Here is a 23778-nt window from a genome sequence, read left to right as displayed (position 1 = left end):
AACTTCGGATCAGCCTGATCGGACCTTATTTTTTTTCTTTTGATTTCAAAAGTTATAGCATGTTTTATCCGCTAGCCGTTATACAAATAAATTAAAAACCGATTTACTGTTTGTCTTCAAATTTATAGAACCATGAATAGTCCTAAAATACAGGTAAAAAAATCAGACATTTTTTCCAATTTTTTTTTTTTTTTTTTTTTTTTTTTTTTTTTTTTTTTTTGCATATTTTATCCACTGTGTTATACAAATTAAATTAAAACCATTTTATCTTTTGTATTCAAACAGAATTGATGGATATTCATGAAATGCAGGTCAGGCTTGAAAACCAGCCCTATTTATTTGGACTGTTTTTATGAAAGTTATTATTTTTTTTTATTTTTTGCTTTTTTCAGCATATTTTATCCAATGTTATACAAATAAAATGAAAAAACTTACAAGAATGATTTACATACAGCTTAATTTATGAAACCAGCTTGATTGGATTTTTTTTTTTTCTTTCTTGTTGTCTGTACATTTGACAACTTTGCTGCCTTTGTTGTTTGGCCTTTGCATGTGTTGTATGTTTACATGTATGTGTAGGCTCTACTGAAAAATCACATACCAATCATTTGTTTTAAACTTAATTGCATAATATAGCACTGAAATTTATTTCTGCATATAGGTGTAGAAACAGCCTGGAAGAGGTGGGGTTTGGGGCTAATTCATCTTCATTTCCCGCCCCATCTTTTTAATGTTATTCACACAAGATGGACTTGACGGCATTAACCAATGTGTAGTTGTCCGATATTTTTACCATTTTTTTTTTTCGTTGTGAGACTTGGAATACAAAGTAGCATGAAAGAAAGAAAGAAATAGGAAAAAGCTAATGACAGAATGCTAGTTCCCCCAGTGATATATCTAGACCTTTTTTTCACAACAGTTTTTTCCACTGCATCTATTAATCTCCCTGATATCAAGAAAAAATACTACTTAATTTGCTCATATTTTTCTATTTTAATTGTTAAACTTCAAAAGCTACAGGTTAAAAAGAAATAATTAAATACTTCACTTGCTCACACACACATTCCCACAGACCACTTTCAGATTCCCACACACCTATTATCTATGGATGTCCCTAAATTGTGCAATACAGCATATATATGATTGTGTAGATAAGGATAATCTCCAAGTTAAACAGCCTCTAGAGTACATTAAGTTAATGGAATGAGAACTCCTAAATGAGGCCTCCATGTGCTGAGATCTAAATACTGGTACATGTACTGTCACCATGCCAAGGTCTGAATGTGCTCCCACTGTACTAGGGTCTATATGAGCAGTCAGACTGACATATGTTACTTCAGTACAACCGTAAAAATTTGCCAACAGTATTTTATTTATATGCAACTGTTATTTCACCAGTGTCAGTTTGACTACCGTACTCCATTTCAACTTTTGCTTGGTTGTGACCTTAATTTATACATATATCACTGTGTAACAGTAAACACTGTAATTAATGCAAAGATACATCACATCCCTGGCATGTACATGTAAGGATTAGGGTTGTCTCCATGATAAACAGCCTCTGGAGTAGGGAACACATTACTGGAGTGTGGACCCCTAAATGAGGTTTCCATGTGCTGAGATCTAAATGTACTATCAGTGTGCTGAGGTCTGAATGTACTCTCACTGTGCTGGGGTCTATATGTGCTGTTAAACTGTGGACTGATGAATGAACTGTCCAACTGCTGACTCATTTCCAAACCATCAGAGTTCTCACTGTTAACACTGTCTTCAGCATGCAAACTTCTTTCAGATGAACTTTTTAATTTATTTTCAGATAACCGATGTTTTACCGTTTTCTTCCCTATGTGACTTTTTTCGTGTGTGTTACAGTTACTTTTTCTATTGAATGTTTTATCACAGTGCTTGCACTTATATGGTTTTTCACCAGTGTGGGTTCTTTCATGTCTAATAAGGTGAGTTTTGTCAAAAAATCCCATTCCACAGTAGGAACAAATATGAGATTTAATTCCAAGATGAATCTTCAAATGATCTCTCCAACATGAACTTCGAGCAAATCTTTTGCCACAGTGATCGCACTTAAATGGTTTCTCCCCTGTATGTGAGCGTTCATGTTCTTCACAAGGTATTCTGGCTCCAAATCGGCGATCACAGAACTGGCATTTGTGTCGTCTATCTCCAGTGTGTTGGGTCATCACATGTGATATCAAAGTTGAACCATTAGCAAAGCCTTTGGTACAGTACTTGCACAAATAAGGTTTTTCTCCAGTGTGAGTATTTTGATGGTTTTGCAATGATTTGATAAATTGAAATGACTTATCACAGATGTCGCATTTGAATCGTTTTTCCACAGTATGATACTTCTCATGCTTCTTTAGAGCTTCCATTCCCCAACAAGATTTTCCACAATGAGAACATTTAAATTCATGTGATTTGTCATGTTCAATAAAATCTTCTTTCATGGTAAAAGACTGTCCACAATGTTTACATTTGAATCCTTCAACAAAATGAATAGTTTCATGAGCATCTAACTGATTTCTCCAATTGAAACTTTCATCACAATATGAACATTTGTATTCATTCATATTCTTTTGTGGCTTTTCACCACTGTGAAGACTCTCATGTTTGATAAGAGCCCTGGTTCCCCAACAAGATTTACTACAGTAAGAACATTTCAGTTCATGAATTTTTTCATGCTCCCATAGATCATCCTTTTTTGTAAAAATTTTTTCACATTGTTTACATTTGAGTCGATTACCAGTGTGGATCATTTCATGCATAACAATTGCACCTTTCTTGCTAGATGTCTTGTCACAATGTGAGCACTTGTATGTTTTTGTTTTGCTTTCGTGACCTTGGCCTATGTGTAGTCTCTTGTGTTTGACAAGTGCTCTAGTTCCCCAACAAGATTTACCACAGTAAGAACATTTCAATTCGTGAATTTTTTCATGCTCCATTAAATCTTCCTTCCTCATAAAAGATTTTTCACAATGTTTACATTTCAGTCTGTCATCAGTGTGTATTCTTTCATGCATTACAAGTGCATGCTTTTTAGTAAGAATTTTATCACAGTATGAACACTTAAATTTTTCAATTTTCGTCGGTTTCTTCAGTTTTGCAGTGTGGGTTTCTTCGTGCCTGCCTAAAGCTCTAGGCCCCCAACAAGATTTACCACAATAAGAACATTTCAACTCATGAACTTTTCCATGCTCTCTCAGGTGTCCGGCTCTGTTAAAGGACTCTTCACAATATTCACATTTGAAAATGGTTTCCCCAGTGTGAGATCTTTCATGTGTAGCATGAGCACTTGCCTGACTGAATGTTGCATTACAATGGCAACAAATGTATATTTTTCTTTTTGAATGTGTAGTCTTTGTGTCTGCATTGTTTGAAGTGTCCTTTTCAAGGTTGCTCTTTTCTTCAGTAGGATTATTTTCCTCATCAAACCCAATATCAATTATTTCCTGCTTAATGACCATTTCACTGTGTTGTTCTTGGCTGCTGGGATAATATGTTTGATTGCCACCATCACTGCTGTCATGATCATCAGTGTCTGATCCCTCACACTTTTGACTGTTTTGTATTTCTAACTGTCCATTAATATGTAGAGCTGTTATTTTTTGTTTCATTTGTTGAAAATCATTCTTTAAGTTAACAAAGGTTTTCATTAAATCCAAACATCTGCCACAACAAACATCAGATTCTGCGGGAGGAGAAAGTATTTTTAAAAGCTCATGGATTTCTCTCTCAATATCTGGAGAAGTTGACAACTTTACATATTCAGCCTTAGAAGTGTCTTTGTGTGGGCCACAGACCAAACATCTGAGTCTTTGTTTAACATCTTTGCTCCTCAAATTATCAGTTATATTGGTATTATTGCCCAGCACATCACCAACATGACTGAGTTCATTTGGAACAGGCTCTTTTATATTGCCATCAATGATTTTATCATCCACACTTTTATCCAGTGTCTCTTGCTGTATTTCCTGACCATTACCTACAGCATCCTCAGACTCAGTATCTTCTTTTTTTAAAGTCATTTCTTCTTCATCTGAATCAACATTTTGTCCATGAACAGTCACATTTTTAAAACTTTTCTTTGACAAAGTGAGTGATAGGCCATGGGTATCTTTTTCACCAGGTAACGTTTCTTCAATTTTGTTCTTCTCTGGCTCAGACATTATTACAGTTGAAACCAAAAACACCTGAAGCATATTATGAAATTATTATTGACATTGCAAATTAAAGATGCATTTGAAGTCACACAACCCATCCCAATGCCACAATATAGATTCAAAAAGTATAACTTAAAAAAATTCTACTAGGCATCCTTTCACATTCCCAAAAAGACTATTTGTAAGGGTATTTTCTAACTTGTTAAAACACTCCAGGTTTTGGAATTTGAAAATTTCTTCAAAATGTACAGTACACAATCTTTTTATTTAGAATCAAATTGCTGGTGGTGTATACTAGTATGTATACTTTTCAATTTTCAAAAATGTGTCAATTCTCAACCACTAGTGCTAAACTGATCGAGTCAGACTGCTTTTCTGAAGGTAAAATAAAACTCAAAAGGAGAATCAAGACCTCGGTGAATAGCTGCAAAGCTAATGTTTCCTTTCCATTATACCCGATATAAAAAAAAAATTGTTTTGTATTGTACCTTGTTCTAGATAAGGGCCATTTCATGGTATTTTTTTTGCTGTTACGGAAGGACATTTGATACTTCAAATGAAAATATTTTAAAAAGTAAAAAAGGTCCATTTTTGTATGTTTATTCCTCTATATGTAAGTTATATTTAGGCAAAAAATTAGGTTTAAAAAATTATAGTTACGAAAAAATTAAAAGAAATAGTCAGCGTCTCAGAAGGACGTGAAATGGACATGGAATTTTAACTTTCAACTTCAACACTAAATGTAAGAAATAAATTATATGTAATATATTTAGCCTTTATTGTTTAAAATGATCAGTATTATGAAAAATATATCAAAAATAAAAATGTCCTTCCGTAACACTATTTTTTAAGTTTTCCAGATAAAAGTGTCAATAAAATCATAATTAATAATCAAAACCTAAATATCTTTTGGATTCTGGTGTCTCATGGTGTCTGGTTTCAGAAATTATAAGTTTTGTAAGTAGGATTCTTTTTTTAAATTTTGAGGTCTGCGGACCAAATACCACGGAATGGCCCATAAACATTTACCTAGTACATGTACTAGTACTTATGAACTTATGTATTGGTCAATAAACTGACTTCATTACACACTTATGCGACTCTTGGGGTCTCTAAATATACTTGACCATGAAATGGCGCTTAAAAACCCAAAGACTACCTTTAGATCTGGGGAATCCAGTGAAGACTGCGGCAAGCACGTCCTTACAAGCACTTTACTTTACTCTAGCTCACTGACTCTAGCTGTAGGTAGCTTCAGCATGTAAAATGAAAATTACTAACATCCGATACTCTAAAATATTTTATTTCCTGTCGGACAAAAATCGTTCGATTGTTATTTCATAATTGCTAACATAAAATATTATATACATTTAAATATCTAACACTGCAAGAAACCCCCTTTTACACTGAATATTTGTCACTTTATTCTGATATTAGCTCGTCTTAGTACCTTGAACTTTTCTCGGTTTCGTATTATGGGTTACGTAGACCTTTATGTTCGGCTGAAAAACCATATAACAATCATTTGTCTTTTATATGTATATAGGAACTGCCCCCCTCCCCCCTTTCCCCCATGATTTAGCTATTCAAAATTTTAATTTCAAGAGGGGGGCATTGGTGTGATTCTTTTTCAGAAATCAAAAGGGGGGGGGGGGGTCAGGACACCCTGCCACCACTCTAAACCTGCCACTGGGTTAAGTCAACCACCGTCTATTGAATGTTATTCACGCTAGTTGGACTTTCTTAGACTCGGTTTTCTTTCTTTTTATTTATTTATTTATTTATTATTATTATTATTTATTTTTATTTATTCATTTATTTATTTATTTTTTTTGCGTTTTGAGATTCAGAATAACATCAAATAAAGAAAAAGATGACAGAATGTTACTGTACATTTAGTTCATCCAGTGACATATCTATTTTTTTTTTCATTACAGTTTTTTTTCCACTGCATTTATTAATCCCCCTAATATCAAGAAAAAATAACTACTTTGCTCACATTTTTCATTTTTTATTGTTTAAATTCAAAAGCTACAGCTTAATAAGAAATAATTGAATATTTCACGCACTGATCGACACACTTTCAGATTCCCACACACCTATTATTAGCCCCCCAAGGGTGTCCCTAAATTGCACAATACAATGCAACACAGTGCACTTGACAATGCGAGTCCAGTCACAAGTAAATAAGGAAACTGTTATTCTAAACAAAAGAGAGTGATATAAAAGCAAAATATATCACTATATAATTAATATCATTGATAAATATGATTTATATGTTGAGCTCATTTCATTTTATTATTTTTGCAAGCCACGGCTATACGAAAATGGCACTTTGACATTCAAAATCAATTATCAATATAAATTCAACATTTACCTCCTACATAAAAATTAATCTGAGAATAATTTGTTGTGAATACATCCACATTTTTGGCATATATGTATGATTGTGTAAATGAGAATAATCTCCAATATAAACAGCTTATTAAGTGCAGAATACTTTACTGGAGTGTGGACCTCCTAGTGAGGTTTCTATGTAATGAGGTTTGAATGTGCTCTCAATGTACTAGGGTCTATATGTGCAGTCAGTTTTACTTCAGTCCAGCCAAAAAGACTTGCCAGTTTTTTTTTTCTCCAGTGTCAGTTTGACTACTCCATTTCAACTTCTGTTTAGTTTTATAAAGGAAGTTGTGACTTTAATTCATACATGTATCACTATGTAACACTGTAATTAATGCAAAGATACATCACATCCCTGGCATGTACATATAAGGATTTGGGTTGTCTCCATGATAAACAGCCTCTGGAGTAGGGAACACATTACTGGAGTGTGGACCCCTAAATGAGGCTTCCATGTGCTGAGGTCTGAATGTACTCTCACTGTGCTGGGGTCTATGTGTGCTATCAAACTGCTGACTGATGAATGAACTGTCCAACTGCTGACTCATTGCCAGGCCTTCAGAGTTCTCACTGTTAACATCCCCTTTAGCATGCAGACTTTTTTCAGATAGACTTTCCACTTTATTTTCAGATGACCGCTGTTTAAATTGTTTCTCACCGGTGTGACTTTTTTCATGTGTGGTACAGTTACTTTTTCTATTGAATGCTTTATCACAGTGTTTGCACTTATATGGTTTTTCACCAGTGTGGGTTCTTTCATGTCTAATAAGGTGAGTTTTGTCAAGAAATCCCATTCCACAGTAGGAACAAATATGAGATTTAACTCCAAGATGAATCTTCAAATGATCTCTCCAACATGATTTTCTAACAAATCTTTTGTTACAGTGATCGCACTTAAATGGTTTCTCCCCTGTGTGCAAGCGTTCATGTTCTTCAAGAGACAACCTGGCTCCAAATCGGCGATCACAGTACTGGCATTTGTGTCGTCTATCTCCAGTGTGTTGGGTCATCACATGTGATATCAAAGTTGAACCATTAGCAAAGCCTTTGGTACAGTACTTGCACAAGTAAGGTTTTTCACCAGTGTGAGTATTTTGATGGTTTTGCAATGCTCTTTGAACTCGAAATGACTTATCACAGATGTCGCATTTGAATCGTTTTTCCATAGTATGATACTTCTCATGCTTCTTTAGAGCTTCCATTCCCCAACAAGATTTTCCACAATGAGAACATTTAAATTCATGTGATGTATCGTGTTCAACAATCTCATCTTTCCCAGTTAAAGATTGTCCACAATGTTTACATTTGATTCCTTCAATAAAATGAATAGTTTCATGCGCATCGAGTTGATTTCTCCAATTGAAACTTTCATCACAATATGAACATTTGTATGCATTCAAATTCTTTTGTGGCATTTCACCACTGTGAATACTCTCATGTTTGATAAGAGCTCTGGATCCCCAACAAGATTTACTACAGTAAGAACATTTCAGTTCATGAATTTTTTCATGCTCCCATAGATCATCTTTTTTTGTAAAATTTTTTTCACATTGTTGACATTTGAGTCGATCACCAGTGTGGATCATTTCATGCATGACCATTGCACCTTTCCAGCTAGATGTCTTGTCACAATGTGAGCACTTGTATGTTTTTGTTTTGCTTTCAGAATTTTGGCCTTTGTGTAGTCTCTCGTGTTTGACAAGTGCTCTTGTTCCCCAACAAGATTTACCACAGTAAGAACATTTCAATTCATGAATTTTTTCATGCTCCATTAAATCTTCCTTCCTCATAAAAGATTTTTCACAATGTTTACATTTAAGTCTGTCATCAGTGTGTATCGTTTCATGCATTACAAGTGCATGCTTTTTAGTAAGAATTTTATCACAGTATGAACACTTAAATTTTTCAGTTTTCTTCGGTTTCCGGTTCAGTTTTGCAGTGTGGGTTTCTTCATGCCTGCCTAAAGCTCTAGGCCCCCAACAAGATTTATTACAATAAGAACATTTCAACTCATGAACTTTTCCATGCTCTCTCAGGTGTCCAGCTCTAGTAAAAGACTCTTCACAATATTCACATTTGTAAATTGTTTCCCCAGTGTGAGATCTTTCATGTAAGGCATGAGCACTTGCCTGACTGAATGTTCTATTACAATGGCAACAATTGTATATTTTTCTTTTTGAATGTGCATTCTCTATGTTTGCATTGTTTGAGTTATCATTTTCAAGGCTGCCCTTTTCTTCAGTAGGATTATTTTCCTCATCAAACCCAATATCAATTATTTCATGCTTAATGACCATTTCACTGTCTTGTTCTTGGCTGCTTGGCTCATGTGCTTGATCATCATCATCATAACTCATGTCATGATCATCAGTGTCCGATTCCTCACACATTTGACTGTTTTGCATTTCTAACTGCCCATCAATGTGTAGAGCTGTTATTTTCCGTTTCATTTGCTGAAAATCATTCTTTAAGTTAACAAAGGTTTTCATTAAATCCAAACATCTGCCACAACAAACATCAGATTCTGCGGGAGGAGAAAGTATTTTTAAAAGCTCATGGATTTCTCTCTCAATATCTGGACAAGTTGACAGCTTTATATATTCAGCCTTGGAAGTGTCTTTGTGTGGGCCACAGACCAAACACCTGATCCTTTGTTTCCTATGTTTGCTCCTCAAATTATCAGTTATCTTGGTATTATTACACAGTGTATCACCAAAATGACTGAGTTCACTTGGTACAGGCTCTTTTATATTGCCATCATTGTTTTTATCATCCACACTTTTATTGTGTGCCTTTTCTGGCATTTCCCTATCGCTATATGAAGCAGCTTCAGACTCCGTATCATCTTTGTTTAAAGTCGGTTCTTCTTCTTCTGTATTAACATTTTGACCAGGAAAAGATATATTTTCAAACCTTTTCTCTGACAAAGTCTTTGATGGACTTTGGATATCCTTCTCACCAGATGCTCTTTCTTCAATTTTGTTCTTCTCTGGCTCAGACATAATTACTGTTGAAACCAAAAACACCTGGAACATATTACAAAATTAACATTTTTGACATTGCAAATTAAAGATGCATTTGAAGTCCAAATGCCCCCATATATTTTCAGCAGCAAAACATATAAAAATTCTTTATATTTCCCCAAAAAAATTATATCTTTACAGGTACCGGATATTTTCTATGTATCAACCTCAGTTGTTTTTGGCAACTCATTTGAATACATGCAAGCGCAGCAGTAATGCACCACACATTACTACATCACTTTTGCAAACTTTTATTAACTTGAGGTAACAATAATTTTGTCAATTTACAACCAGAAATTTGAAAAAAGTGCAGTTTATACTTGATACAGCTGAAAGAGTACTAGTACATGGTTTTGGTCTATGCCTTAGCATATTGACTTAATTTCAGCCGAATAAGAAACTAACTGAAGTGCTTTATGACGCATAAGAGAAAACCAATGCATGATTCATGTGTAACTTTAAGTATTTTAATTTACATACCAGGTTTTGAAATATGAACATTTTTCTAAAAAGCAGATGATCTTTTTGTTTAGAATCATATTGTGGAAAAAATTAGAGATATGCTGTACTAGTAAATGAATTTTTTCAATTTATTAATGTTTCATCCTAATTCCACCAGAGCTAAAATGGAAATAAATGGTGTATCTGGAAAACCTTTGCCTTAGTTTTCATCCTAGCATCCACCGCAGGCCTCATCAATCATGTTCCCATACCTAGATCGATCTAGCAGAATCAACCCATCTCCAAGGGGTTTCTCGTTAAATTGCTTTCAGCTTATGCAACTCTGATGTCTGACACGCCTACTGAAGCTGATAACTATCATTTAGCAGCTTTAGAAGGCGTGCCAGACATAAGCCAATAAGCTGAAAGCAATTTATTGAGAAACCCCTTGGAGATGGGTCAATCCAGCTAGACCAATTTAGTAATGGAAATGGGTCATAGTGGCTTATGTTTCAACCTGACAATCTTTCTGTGTCCTATATCACACCTTGCAGTACATAAATCCAATTCAGAGTGCTTTAATATCTGTTGAGGCACTAGGATGATTAAGTCTTGTTCTTTTTATTCCAGCCACATATCTCTGCCCTGTTTGGACTCTTGAGGAAAGTGGGGCCTGTTTCCAAATAAGGGAAGTGACTCTATTGGAATATGAGGCCATGAATATACACATGAATGTCTAGCAAACATATATGAGCTTGGTTTAAATAAAAAAAATATAAATATGAACCATTTTTTAATAAAATTATGATGACATACGAACGTAAGGATGATCATTTGCAAAAGGTATACAGTAGTCATGCAGTAGCGCCTTTTCTTTTTAGTCTTACATGCATATATTTTATGTGATTAACAACTGGAACATCTGATTTTTTTCTATTTGATTAATCAAAACTAGCTAACAATTTGTGAAGAATTTCTCAATCTACCGAAAGTGTTTATCGGGGGCAGGGAGTACGTACGTAACGGTGCAGGGACGTACAATGTATAGGGAGGTAGCCGTTTTGAAAAGCTCAACATAAACTGGGCCTTAATGTACCAAGACGTGGTGCATATGTATAAACGAAGTTACTTCGGCTAAATGATCGAGATACACATTATTCACCACGCGTCAACAATAGTAAATTTTTAACTGTTTAAAACAATGAATAAAAAATAACTTATGACTCCACCCCCACCCCAACAGTTGCCAGGGAGTATATTCTGTTTCGCACTTTTTACAAAAATACTTTATTTAGCTGAAATAAAAATAATTATAGAGGACTGTGACATGAGCCAGCCCTGGACTACATAAAAAAATAATAATAACAAAAATAATATTTATAAAATGATAGAGTACTACTACTGCTATTACTACTACTACTGCCGCTACTAATAAAAGGGTGAAAGGTCTAAAGAGATGTTTTTCACCTTTGATATGCAATGATGATGCTTCACAATGTACGTTTGGGCAATTTAGAAGCAACCGGTGATGCTTTGGTCCTGCTTAATTTTCTTTTGTCAAGAGACATAATTTAATTAGTACATGTATTTATAACTTTTCATATTCCTCTATCGATGCTGGTTACTTTTTTCATTTTTAATTTAACTGTTTGCCCTCACATAAAACTAAACAAAAGTAAACAGATATGTTTTTAAACATAGGTCAGGGTCACGGATATCAAGAACATGGGGGACAGATAAAGTTTCAACAAAGAAGCATGGGTTTTTGTTCACATACAGTGTATATGTTGGCGCACGTCAGTCGACAATCTTTTTCTCTCTCTCTCTCATTTGTACACACACACAAACGCCCACATGCCCAGTGGTTTGAACATTCTCTCTTATTATTTAGATGCAGGGCCATGTCCAAAAAATAAGGTTATTATTGCCCAAGCAATAAGTGCAATAGGTACCTGGGTTTTCTATTGACGACTGAAACATTTGTAGTGTTTTTATGTGTATGTCTTTCTTTGACATAATTTTTGTACCACAAGTAACTTAAGTCATTTTATGCTTCTTTTACTGTAAGCATGCTGCATTTTATACTTTGTTATATAATATTCAGTGAACAAAATGCCTCCAGAGCTGAAAGTTTTCCATTTGTGACTCTCATTTTAAATAAGAAATGAGATTTTTTTTTCTAAGAGCGAATCTGGATGAAACCCATATGCCTTAAAATAATTAGGATGATAAGAAACTGATATCATTAGTAGATTTTTACATATTTTAAATATGAAATTCGATCAATTTCACCTGTTTGATGAAAAGCTCAAACTTAAAAGTAATAAAATTGATATTAGAACTTTTAATAGCCCAACGCTTACATACAACCAAGCTCTTTACGAATGAAGTGATTTTTCTTCAGCCAACAGCAAAATAATTTTTACCTCCAACATTTCAATATTAAGCTGTTGACTGAAGAAAAATTACTTCACTCTTTTAACATAACACAGCTGATGAAATTTTTCTCTCACCAAGCTCTTTAATTTATATACTGACATTTAATATGGAATAAATTTTCCAAATCATTTTTCATCAGTTTTTTCCTAGACTTGACTTTTAATATGGAATAAATTTTCCAAATCATTTTTTTATCAGTTTTTTCCTAGACTTTACAATTTAATATGGAATAAATTTTCCAAATCATTTATCATCAGTTTTTTCCTATTTTGCTGATGGATGAATGAAAATAAGGATTAAGATTGTGTTTTAGTTTTTAATCGACCACACATGGAAGTTTTAAATTATAATTTGAAACTAATGCAATCTAATATCTTACATACATTTGAAAGGAATATTGTTCAAAATTTCCCACTTTTACAGTTGTAAGAGGTTAATAAGATAAGAGTTTATTTAGCCAATTATAAAAATCGGAAATCATTTTCCTTTTGGAGCAGTATACAGAGTAAAATAATAAAATTATACAATAAATAAATAAATTAAGAATTTAGTTTTGAGATCAAATTAAAATGCGTCACTGCACTTGGATAAAAGCTGTTTAAAAAGCGTTTATTGCCTTTAAAAGTTAAAAGTCTACTGTTGCTTGGTAAAAACGTAAAAAGAGATGATGCAGGATGGAAAGAGTCTTTCATGGTGTTGACAATTCTTTTCTCCATCCTGTCTTTAAAAATATCTTCCAGCTTGGGGAGATCCTGCCCGCTAATCCTGCTTGCAGTTTTTACAACGTTTGCTAATTTCTTCCTTTCCTCCCCAGCTGTTCCGCTATACCATATTATAATTCCGTACGCTAGAATGCTTTCAATTACACACCTGTAAAAATTGACTAAAATAGGCACGCTATCAGTAAAAGTTCTCAATGATCTTTAAAAAAAATAGTCTTTGCCGTGCCTTCTTTACACTCTTTGCGGTGTTATCTTTCCAATTCAATTTACTGTTAAGGTGTATACCAAGTAGTTTAAATTCCTCTACCCTACTAACTTCAACATTACCAATGGTGAGTGGTACCTTTACATTCTGATTCCTTCTAAAATCCACTATCATTTCTTTGGTTTTAGCTATGTTCAAGATGAGATCATTACTCTCGCACCAGCTTAACACCGACTCAACAGATTCTCTATATGTACTCTCGTCATTATCAGTAACTAGCCCCACAAGCGTAGTATCATCCGCAAATTTCATGAGAAAAGTCCCGTCGCTTACACTAGTGCAATCATAGGTAAAAAGGGAGTAAAGACAAGGTGAAAGGACGCATCCCTGTGGTGCACCGGTATTTAAGACTGTTATTTTTGAGCTATAAGAGCCGACTTTAACAGATTGTCTTCTATCTAAAAGAAAGTCTAAAATCCAGTCACAAATAAAAACAGGCAGCTTAAGCTGGTGTAAAAGTTTCAAATATAGTTTTTTTGGCACAATTGTGTTAAAAGCTGAACTGTAGTCAATAAATAAAATCCTTGCATAAGAGTATTTGTTATCTAAGTGTTGTAGTACAGTGTGTAGGCACAGATTAATTGCATCTTCAACATTTCTGTTAGATCGATAAGCAAATTGTAGTGGGTCCAAGGTTTTCGGCACAATTTCTTTAATAAAATTTAAAACTAATTTTTCTAAAATTTTCATGGGCACCGGAGTCAGAGCCATGGGTCTAAGATCGTTTAAGCTGGTAACTCGGTTGGATTTTGGTACCGGGATGATAGACGCCGTCTTCCAGAGCAATGGTACTCTGCGGATTTGTAGAGACCAATTGTAGATGACAGTAAAGATGTACGCAAGTTGGTAAGCACAGAGTTTGAGAACACGAGGTGAAATTCCACCTGGCCCAGACGCCTTACGAACATTGAGACGCAAGATAAGAAAGAGTATGAGACAGGATGAAGCTTGATTAGCACTGACCAAATAAAAGTGCTTATGCTTATTTAATTTTATAATTCTACCATATCACTGTTGTACAAAATGGGTTTTCTGACATCAATGCATTAATGAAAATTCAACATTTATTTCCTACATGGTGCATGTCTATCCATCCTCAAATAACAGAAATAAAAATGCTGGTATAGATCTCCAATTTTAAGTTACTATATACACACCAATTTAGTCCAATTGTCATCATAATTTTAATGCTACCTGCAACATTTTAATACAACTTCATTTGGAAGTCAATGATGGAAAATTTTCAAAACCACTTCCTCTCCCAGTCTTATGAGATTTTAGCCATCTATGGAGGTAACATGGGCCAAAGACAAAAACAGATTCCAGAATAATTGCAATGACCGCAGCTATGGTGGTAAAATAGAATTAATTATATTTCTATGAGTTGTTTACAATGTATTTATTGTGAATTTCATATGAAAACTTGTTATCCCTCAAGTTTTAATTCAGTCCAGCCACAATGATTTGCCAAAAATGCAACTTTTATTCCACCAGTGTCAGTTTGACTACTCTATTTCCACTTCTGCCTAAGGTAATGTGCCATGAATTTCGTAGCTATGTAAAGGACGTTGTGACCATCATACATGTATCACTTTGTAACACTGTAAATGCAAAGAAAACATTACATCCCTGGCATGTGCATACCATACATGTACTGATTAGGGTTGTCTCCATGATAAACAGCCTCTGGAGTAGGGAACACATTACTGGAGTGTGGACCCCTAAATGAGGTTTCCATGTGCTGAGATCTCAATGTACTGTCAGTGTGCTGAGGTCTGAATGTACTCTCACTGTGTTGGGGTCTATATGTGCTGTCAAACTGTTGACTGATAAATGAACTGTCCAACTGCTGACTCATTTCCAAACCATCAGAGTTCTCACTGTTAACACTGTCTTCAGCATGCATGCTTCTTTCAGATGAGCTTTTAAATTTATTTTCAGATGAACGCAGTTTTACAGTTTTCTTTCCAATGTGACTTTTTTCATGTGTGTTACAGTTACTTTTTCTATTGAATGTTTTATCACAGTGTTTACACTTATATGGTTTTTCGCCAGTGTGGGTTCTCTCATGTCTAATAAGGTGGGATTTGTCAAGAAATCTTCTTCCACAGTATGAGCAAACATGAGGTTTTATTCCAAGATGAATTTTCAAATGGTCTCTCCAACATGATTTTCTAACAAATCTTTTGCCACAGTGATCACACTTAAACGGTTTCTCCCCTGTGTGCAAGCGTTCATGTTCTTCCCAGGATAATCTGGATGCAAATCCGCGATCACAGTACTGGCATTGGTATGGTCTATCATCAGTGTGTTGTGTCATTTCATGTGATTTTAAAGTTGAGCTGCTAGCAAAGCTTTTGGTACAGTACTGGCACAAATAAGGTTTTTCTCCGGTGTGAGTATATTCATGGTCTTGCAATGCTCTTTTGTATAGAAATGCCTTATCACAACTGTTACATTTGTATGGTTTTTCAACCGTGTGAAATTTCTCATGCTTGTTAAGAGCTTCTGTTCCCCAACAAGATTTTCCACAATGAGAACATTTAAATTCATGTGATTTGTCATGTTCAATAAAATCTTCTTTCATGGTAAAAGACTGTCCACAATGTTTACATTTGAATCCTTCAACAAAATGAATAGTTTCATGTACATCCCGTTGATTTTTCCCACTGAAACTTTCATTACAGTATGAACATTTGTATGTATAATTCACAATCTTTTGTGGTATTTCGCCATTGTGATTCCTTTCATGTTTAATAAGAGCTCTTGTTCCCCAACAAGATTTACCACAATAAGAACATTTCAGTTCATGGATTTTTTCATGCTCCAATAGGTCATCCTTTTTTGTAAAAGATTTTTCACATTGTTTACATTTGAGTCTGTTGGTAGTGTGAATCATTTCATGCAAGACAATTGCACCTTTCGAGCTGGATGTCTTGTCACAATGTGAGCATTTGTATGTTTTTGTTTTGCTTTCATGATCTTCACCAGTGTGAACTCTTTCATGCTTGTTAAGTGCTTTAGTTCCCCAGCAAATTTTACCACAATAAGAGCACGTCAATGCATGAGTCCTTTCATGCTTTGCCAGATCCTTTTTACTTTTAAATGTCCTTTCACATTGCTGACATGTGAGTCTGCCACTAATGTGAACTATTTCATGACTAACAAGAGCCAGCTTCTTACTGAAAATTTTATCACACTCTGAGCACTTAAATATTTCAGGTTTCTTGTTCAGTTTTGCAGTGTGGGCTTTTTCATGCCTGCTCAAAGCTCTAGGTCCCCGACAAGATTTATTACAAAAAGAACATTTCATCTCATGTACTTTCTCATGTTCTCTTAGGTCTCCAGCTCTGGAAAAGGTCTCTTCACAAAGTTCACAATTAAAGATTGTTTCCCCATTGTGAGATCTTTCGTGTATAGCATGAGCACTTGCTTTATTGAATGTTGCATTACAATGGCAACATTTGTACATTTCTCTTACTGAATGTGTGGTTTCTATACTTCCATTATTTGAAGTGTCCTTTTCAAATGTTCCCTTTTCTTTAGTAGGATTATTTTCCTCTGTAAATCCAATATCGATGATTTCATGCTTAATGAGCATTTCACTGTCTTGTTCTTGGCTTCTGGGATCATGTGTTTGATTGTCCTCATCACTCATGTCATGATCATCAGTGTCCGATTCCTCACACATTTGACTGTTTTGCATTTCTAACTGTCCATCAATGTGTAGAGCTGTTATTTTTCGTTTCATTTGCTGAAAATCATTCTTTAAGTTAACAAAGGTTTTCATTAAATCCAAACATCTGCCACAACAAACATCAGATTCTGCAGGAGGAGAAAGTATTTTCAAAAGCTCATGGATTTCTCTCTCAATATCTGGACAAGTTGACAGCTTTACATACTCAGCCTTAGAAGTGTCCTTATGTGGGCCACAGACCAAACACGTGAGCCTTTGTTTTACATCTTTGCTCCTCAAATTATCAGTTATATTGGTATTATTGCACAGTGTATCAGTATCATGACTGAGTTCAGTTGGAAGAGGTATTTTTATATTGCCATGAATGTTTTTATCATCCACACTTTTATTGAGTGCCCCTTGTGGCATTTCCCCATCATTATATGTACTAGCATCATCAGACTCAGTGTCATCTTTGTTTAAAGTCGTTTCTTCTTTATTTGAGTCAACATTTTGACCAGGAACAGATATATATTCAGGACTTTTGTCTGACAAAGTCATTGATGGACTATGGATATCTATTTCACCAGGTGCCGTTTCTTCATGTTCATTCTTCTTGTGCTCAGACATTACTGCAGTTGAGACCAAGAACACCTAGAATATATTGACATTGCAAATTAAGTATTTTAATTTACAGAGCAAATATGAACATTTCTTCAAAATGTAGATAATCATAATGTTGATGGTGACAGAATTAGAGATATGCTGTATGTAGTATGTATTTTTATTTTATTCATTTATTTTTAAATTTAATGATTCATCCTCAATTCACTTGTGCTAAGATCTGAAAGAAGAGCGAAAATATGAGGCTTTTTTCTATAGAGCGTCCTTGAATGACGTCACGATCTCTAGCCGCCGCCATGTTGAGGGACCGGAACAAAGCGCATGGGCAGGTAGCGTGGTTGCGGGCTTTGAATTAAAATGCCGTCGTTTTGTGCTGTTTTTGGCTGTTCGAACAGGCGAAATCGAGAAAATGATCGATCATACTACAGGCTACCAAAAGTTATAACACACCAAGGTGACCAGACTAAGGAATTATCGCAAGCAAGGCGTGATAAATGGTTATCTAACATCGGCAGATCAGACATCAAAGAATCAAGCTATGAACACATACGTGTGTGCTCAGACCATTTCGTAGGTGAGTTTACATTACATGGAAAAGGATAATTTAGTTGTATCGTTTTGGGGGAAATACCCGAGTGGAGTGGAGTGCTCAACTTCTGAGCTATCGAGCCCGGGTAGACCCTGGCCAGTCACTACATGGTGTAGGGAACTGCTATGTATTTAACTACGAAAAGTTATATTTCTAAATCATTTTAGTCTAGTGACACAGTTTACATCATGTAAGCATACAGGTTTTGAAAGTTATAATAGCATGCACTTGAAATGCTGAAACTCGGTCTTTTTGCTTGATATGTTAACAAAAAAAATTGCTATGTGATTTACAGATAAACCAGCGGCACTGTATGATAAGCTCAATCCTGACTGGGCCCCAACCGTGAAAATGGGAAGGCCATCTGACACAGAAAATCAGCAAGCAACACCCCACTCAAGATATCATCGCTCAGTCCAGAGATCCACAAAAAAGAAACAACATGAGGCAGCAACTGCATTACTTGATTTGCAGAAGTCTGGAGAAGTAGCTGCAACTGTCGAGATGACTACAAATGTTGAGACTGGGACAGCATCTCAAACTACTGTTGACATGAAGCTGTATACAGCCATGGAAGAGGAAATAATGAGACTACAAAGTGAAAATGCCGAACTAAAGAAAGCTTGCAAGGCAAAACAATTTGATATTGACTTTTTTGAAAATGACGATGAAAAAGTAAGATATTACACTGGCCTCCCAAATTACCCAGTTCTGAAATCATTGTATGATTATGTTGAGTCTGATATTATTCTTCATCACAAGAGTGCTTTAGATAAATTTCAACAATTGATCCTTGTTCTTATGAAACTGAGACTTAACCTTGCAAACCAGGATTTGGCTGTCAGATTTGGTGTTTCTGATAGTACTGTTTCACGAATATTTAGAAGCATTTTGGGAGTATTGTTTGTTCTTTTGTCACCTCTCATTCATTGGCCTGAGAGAGAGCAACTGAAAAAAACAATGCCAATGAGTTTTAGAGAGCATTTTGGTACAAAAGTTGCAGTGATTATTGATTGCTTTGAAATACCTATAGAATGTCCATCTAACCTCAAAGCAAGAAATGAAACTTGGTCATCTTACAAACACAATAACACAGCAAAATATTTGATAGGTATTACACCTCAGGGAGTGATATGTTTCATCTCAGATGGGCATGGCGGCAGAGCGAGTGACAAAATAATTACAGAAACTTGTGGTTTACTTAATAAGCTTTTGCCAGGGGATGTAATTTTAGCAGATAGAGGTTTTGACATACAGGATAGTGTAGGTAGCATGTGTGCACGGTTATACATCCCAGCATTTACCAGGGGTAAATCACAGCTCGGAGCTTTAGATGTTGAACAAACGAGGAGGATAGCCAACAGTAGAATTCATGTTGAGAGAGTGATAGGCGTTGTTCGTCAGAAGTATTCAATATTATCAGCAAAATTACCACACGATTTTTTTACACCAGTAAAGGGTGATGACACACTTGTTATTGACAAAATTGTTAAGGTTTGTTGTGCATTGACAAATCTTTGTGATTCTGTTGTACCATTCAATTGAAATGGATAATTTATTCATCATATGGCAAGAAACTTTTATCACAAATGCATATTGCACATTTAGATTGCACATTAAGATTGCACTGACATATATATATATATATAGTAAACAGACTGCTGCATGACTGATCAATTTTTTTTTACAAAGATTGTAGAAATACAAACATTAAAAACATGTACTTTAATAACATGCTGGAGTTGTACCTTCAGTAAAGTTTTGTAGAATCACATCTATAAACGAGAATAAAAGTGGGTATTATTTGAACCTTGTATTGCTTTGTGAATCATACATAAAATGATAGACTGCTGCATGGCTGAGCCATGTTTTTTACAAAAAAAAGAAATTCATACAAATGATAAAACATCCACAGTAATATTGACAACTTACTGCAGTTGTACTCTAAAACTAATGAAGTGCTATTTTATTCTCCATTTAATGTAGATTGCTTCTTAAGCTGTGTGCAAAGAAAAAAACCTGCACATAATTCAATTGTCAATGTTTGTATCTTAAAATGAAGAAACAACTTTTTTCTACTGTCGATTCTTTTTTCTACTCGTTTTCACAGTTTTTCTACAATCAGGACAGAACCATTTTCCTTTTGGCTCTCCCTTGATCCCCACACACTTGAAGTGAAACCACTGAATGGAACAGTCCTTAGAATCACAGCACACCATACTCCCATATTCCATATCTTTGCAGTAGCACCACTGCTCATCAGATAACCGAGTATTTGTTTTGTCAGCAAGCACTGGCATTGGGGTTCTTGAAAAAAGTTAGCTACCAATTCTGGAAGTACTGCTTTCATAAAAAAATGTTTAGACTTCATGCAAATTCCCTCCCAAAAATCAACATCAAAATAAATGTCCTCAACATGGAGATCTTGTTCAGTCCACACAACAAAAAATGCCCTCTCCAATTTGGCAACACCTAGCTGTGTCTGGACTTGATAATAGTACTGGTGGTCCCGTTTAAGTTTTAACTCTCCTCCCTTGTCCTTGACCAAATAAAAAGTCTCATCATTCCCATCCAGGGTACTTTCCTTTTTGCAAAAGGGACACTTAACTTCCAAAATGGACTTTCCACAGCAATCGCATTCAATAATGCCATCTGGCGAAGCAGCAATATAAGGGTAGTCTGGTGTCAGGATAAGTCCACTGTTCACTACCCTTATATTACTGTGGTCTTGGCTCATCTGCTGCAAAAAAGCATCAACTGCCACACTTTCATGACTACACCCCCATTCCATGGCGTTGCTGGAGAACTGCCTTGCCTGTGGATAACAGACCGTCTTTATCAGTGACATGGCTGGGCTGGCAGGGTTAGTTTTACATACCGATTTCATGTTCGAAGCAGTTATTCTCCCAGCACGGAAACGATTCCAGTGAGGAGTCTGGCTCTGGCGCTTAGTCACTGCCTCTACTTGTAGTACTTGCTCAACGGTTATTGTCAAACCTTCAAGTATGCTTTCACAGTGATCAATTAAATTGTTATATGTATAGCCAAAAGTTTCCTTGTCCTTCAACTCTGTCAGCACTATGGGGAAATCTCCTTTTAATAACAAGGGGACATAATTTTCACAATACTCTGGGACATGGGCAAGAATAGCTGGCTTTGATGGTACCTTGCTGAGAGCATTGAAAAATCTGTCCAATCTTTCCTGTGTGGGAGGTACTGTTGATGGCTGGGATCTGTTTTGGTTTGGGGTTGGTGGAGTTACTGGCCTGTCTGAGCATAACGAAGTGTCAAGTTGTTTTTTTAAGGAGGATGCAGATGTAAAATCAAGGTCCTTCAGCTTACTGTACGTGACACTTGAAAAGGGTGTTGGCAACTTCCAATATGCCTTCTCTTGTGTGACAGTTTTGGCATCCCTGATCTTCACTGCAGCTTCCACAAAAAATAGCAGAGCTGCAACATGGGTACAGGTCTCACCAAGTCCTGCCATACAGTTGCAGTGTCCCGTAATTATTTCACCTTCCTGGTCAGCTAAAACCCATGGTCGCAGAGGACTGTCATTAAGGCGCTGAGAGTGCAATACCTAAAAGAAAAATTGGTTTATTAATTAACGTAGGGTTAATTTTATGGATCAAGGTACACTGCACGTGCAAATCTGTGGTGCCACTTAATTAAATACTCTTTGTCAAATAGTGTCTCAGGCTACCAAGCTGATAAAAGGTGACTGCTATATGACGTAAAGGTAACTACTTGTAATTACATCTACCTGGAGAGTTACCTGTTTTTCACAAGACATCACTTTTGTTCAAATGTTACATAACCCAATCCCATTTTATGTTGTCAGTGACACCAATAACCAGAATCTTAAGAACTGTTTCCTATGTGAGATAATATCTAGTTTGAAAACTAAGAAGGAAGTCTCATTCTCAGCTACTATACAAACACTTGCTTAAGCAAACATTCTCATGTGTGTAGAAATAAAAATTCAGTGCTATTGGACCCTTTTTCTTAAAAAAAAAAAAATTGAAAAGAAAAGGATAATGCACATGCATGTCACCCATGAGTTAGATAAGAAAATCAGTTGGCAGACTGTGATAGACACTTTCATTTCAATTCTACTGAATACCTCTGGTTTTAATAAAAACACTGCATTCAAACCTAGCTTTGGTGCCTAATTATAAAGCTGTCATCTATTAAGATCGTGAAATAGAAAAGCAAGTCCTAACGACCATTAGTCAATACACTTGATAGCTACTGTATGTTGTTCACTACTTAAAATTTCTTACCTTGGCTGTTGTAACACGTTTTCCGTTGATTTCTACCGACGCCACATCCCTGACCCATCCTGACACGAACTGGTTGTAGGCATCCAAACCCTTGTAACATTTTAACTGGTCTTGTGTGTATGGACTTGGCTTGAATAGCAGATAGTTGACTATGTCTATGTATGTAACTCTGGGTAGTAATTCCACATCGCCGCTCCACTCTGTAATTTCATACGGGTCTTGCCCTTTCAGATAGGCCAATTTCTCTTCATACCGTATTTTCTCCGCCTCTTGAAGTCCTTCTGAATATGGTATTAACTGATTTTCTTTGCTGCCAACAGATAAACTTGTGGATTTCTTGTTTTTTACTCGCAGTCGCTTATATTTCACCACCGGCACTTCCGCCATCTTGGATTTGTGTGTCCCCCAGTATGGCGGCGGCTCATTAATTAGGTCACGTATCGGGAACGCTCTATACACAATTACAATGAAAAAAAATGAGCCTGGTTTGTGTTATAATTATATTTTTACTTAGCATCACGGCAGTTTATCTATGGAAGTAAGTAAGTTGAAATATAGTGAAAACATAACACTGGAAATTTGATTTGCGTAAGATAAGGGTAGATTTTGCTCAGTTTGTAACTTTCAACATCCTTTGCCTAATCCTCTGACTGAACAGATGATCGATAATCGGCCTGCATGGCGCATGTGCAGACGTTTTATTCCGATTCCCAGCGGGGAACTCGTATTCATAACGAAGAAGAAAGAAAAGCAACCAGAATGAGATAAAGATTTTCAGCATGGATGATGCAATGCACTTAACTGATCTCACTACACTGCATGCTACTATCTGGGACTTAAAATATTACTTACCCTGAAAAAATATTTTAAAACTTAACAACCACATTAAAGTCCGGGGGATCCAGAGAAAGCCTGTCAGTGTAGCTTCAGCGTGAGAAATGAAAACTACTGACACTCGATACTCTGAAATTTCCACTTATCGTGCCAATATGGAAAAAAAATAATCTTATAATCAATATTTTACGACTGTTCTCGTACAATGATTTTCACATTGAAAACCTAACGATAAAATATATCCGATTCATTGGTAACTATTCACCACTTTGTAAAATCTAACAGTAGCTCGTCTTGGTCTATCCTT

The 23778-nt window shown here is 35.6% G+C and overlaps 4 protein-coding genes across 4 annotated transcripts in view; 1 reads left to right on the top strand and 3 right to left on the bottom strand.

Annotated features, from left to right (window-relative positions):
- The window catches only part of LOC106180385 (uncharacterized), a 133837-nt gene that overhangs the window by 61447 nt on the left and 48612 nt on the right, over nucleotides 1-23778 (bottom strand). The window lies entirely within an intron of this gene.
- Nucleotides 974-23595, bottom strand: LOC106180370 (uncharacterized). Its single transcript, XM_087010540.1, has 4 exons — nucleotides 23490-23595; nucleotides 15090-17795; nucleotides 6926-9601; nucleotides 974-4205 (listed from the first exon to the last, which is right to left on the bottom strand). The coding sequence occupies exons 2-4, from the start codon at nucleotides 17769-17771 to the stop codon at nucleotides 1506-1508; spliced, it is 8058 nt and encodes a 2685-aa protein (XP_086866666.1). The 5' UTR covers nucleotides 17772-17795; nucleotides 23490-23595; the 3' UTR covers nucleotides 974-1505.
- Nucleotides 18123-20163, top strand: LOC106170924 (uncharacterized). The gene is made up of 2 exons (XM_013550985.3): nucleotides 18123-18339; nucleotides 18650-20163. The coding sequence occupies exons 1-2, from the start codon at nucleotides 18123-18125 to the stop codon at nucleotides 19897-19899; spliced, it is 1467 nt and encodes a 488-aa protein (XP_013406439.2). The 3' UTR covers nucleotides 19900-20163.
- On the bottom strand, nucleotides 19878-23039 carry LOC147762336 (uncharacterized). Its single transcript, XM_087010216.1, has 2 exons — nucleotides 22638-23039; nucleotides 19878-21934 (listed from the first exon to the last, which is right to left on the bottom strand). Exons 1-2 carry the CDS (start codon nucleotides 23022-23024, stop codon nucleotides 20459-20461), a joined length of 1863 nt encoding a protein of 620 aa, XP_086866342.1. The 5' UTR covers nucleotides 23025-23039; the 3' UTR covers nucleotides 19878-20458.

Source organism: Lingula anatina, chromosome 4, assembly GCF_051362555.1.
Source record: "Lingula anatina isolate TDL-2025a chromosome 4, LinAna3.0, whole genome shotgun sequence".
NCBI classification, from domain to species: Eukaryota; Metazoa; Brachiopoda; class Lingulata; order Lingulida; family Lingulidae; genus Lingula; species Lingula anatina.
Note: the sequence above shows the minus strand (reverse complement) of the source record. Positions and strands in the feature narration are given on the sequence as shown.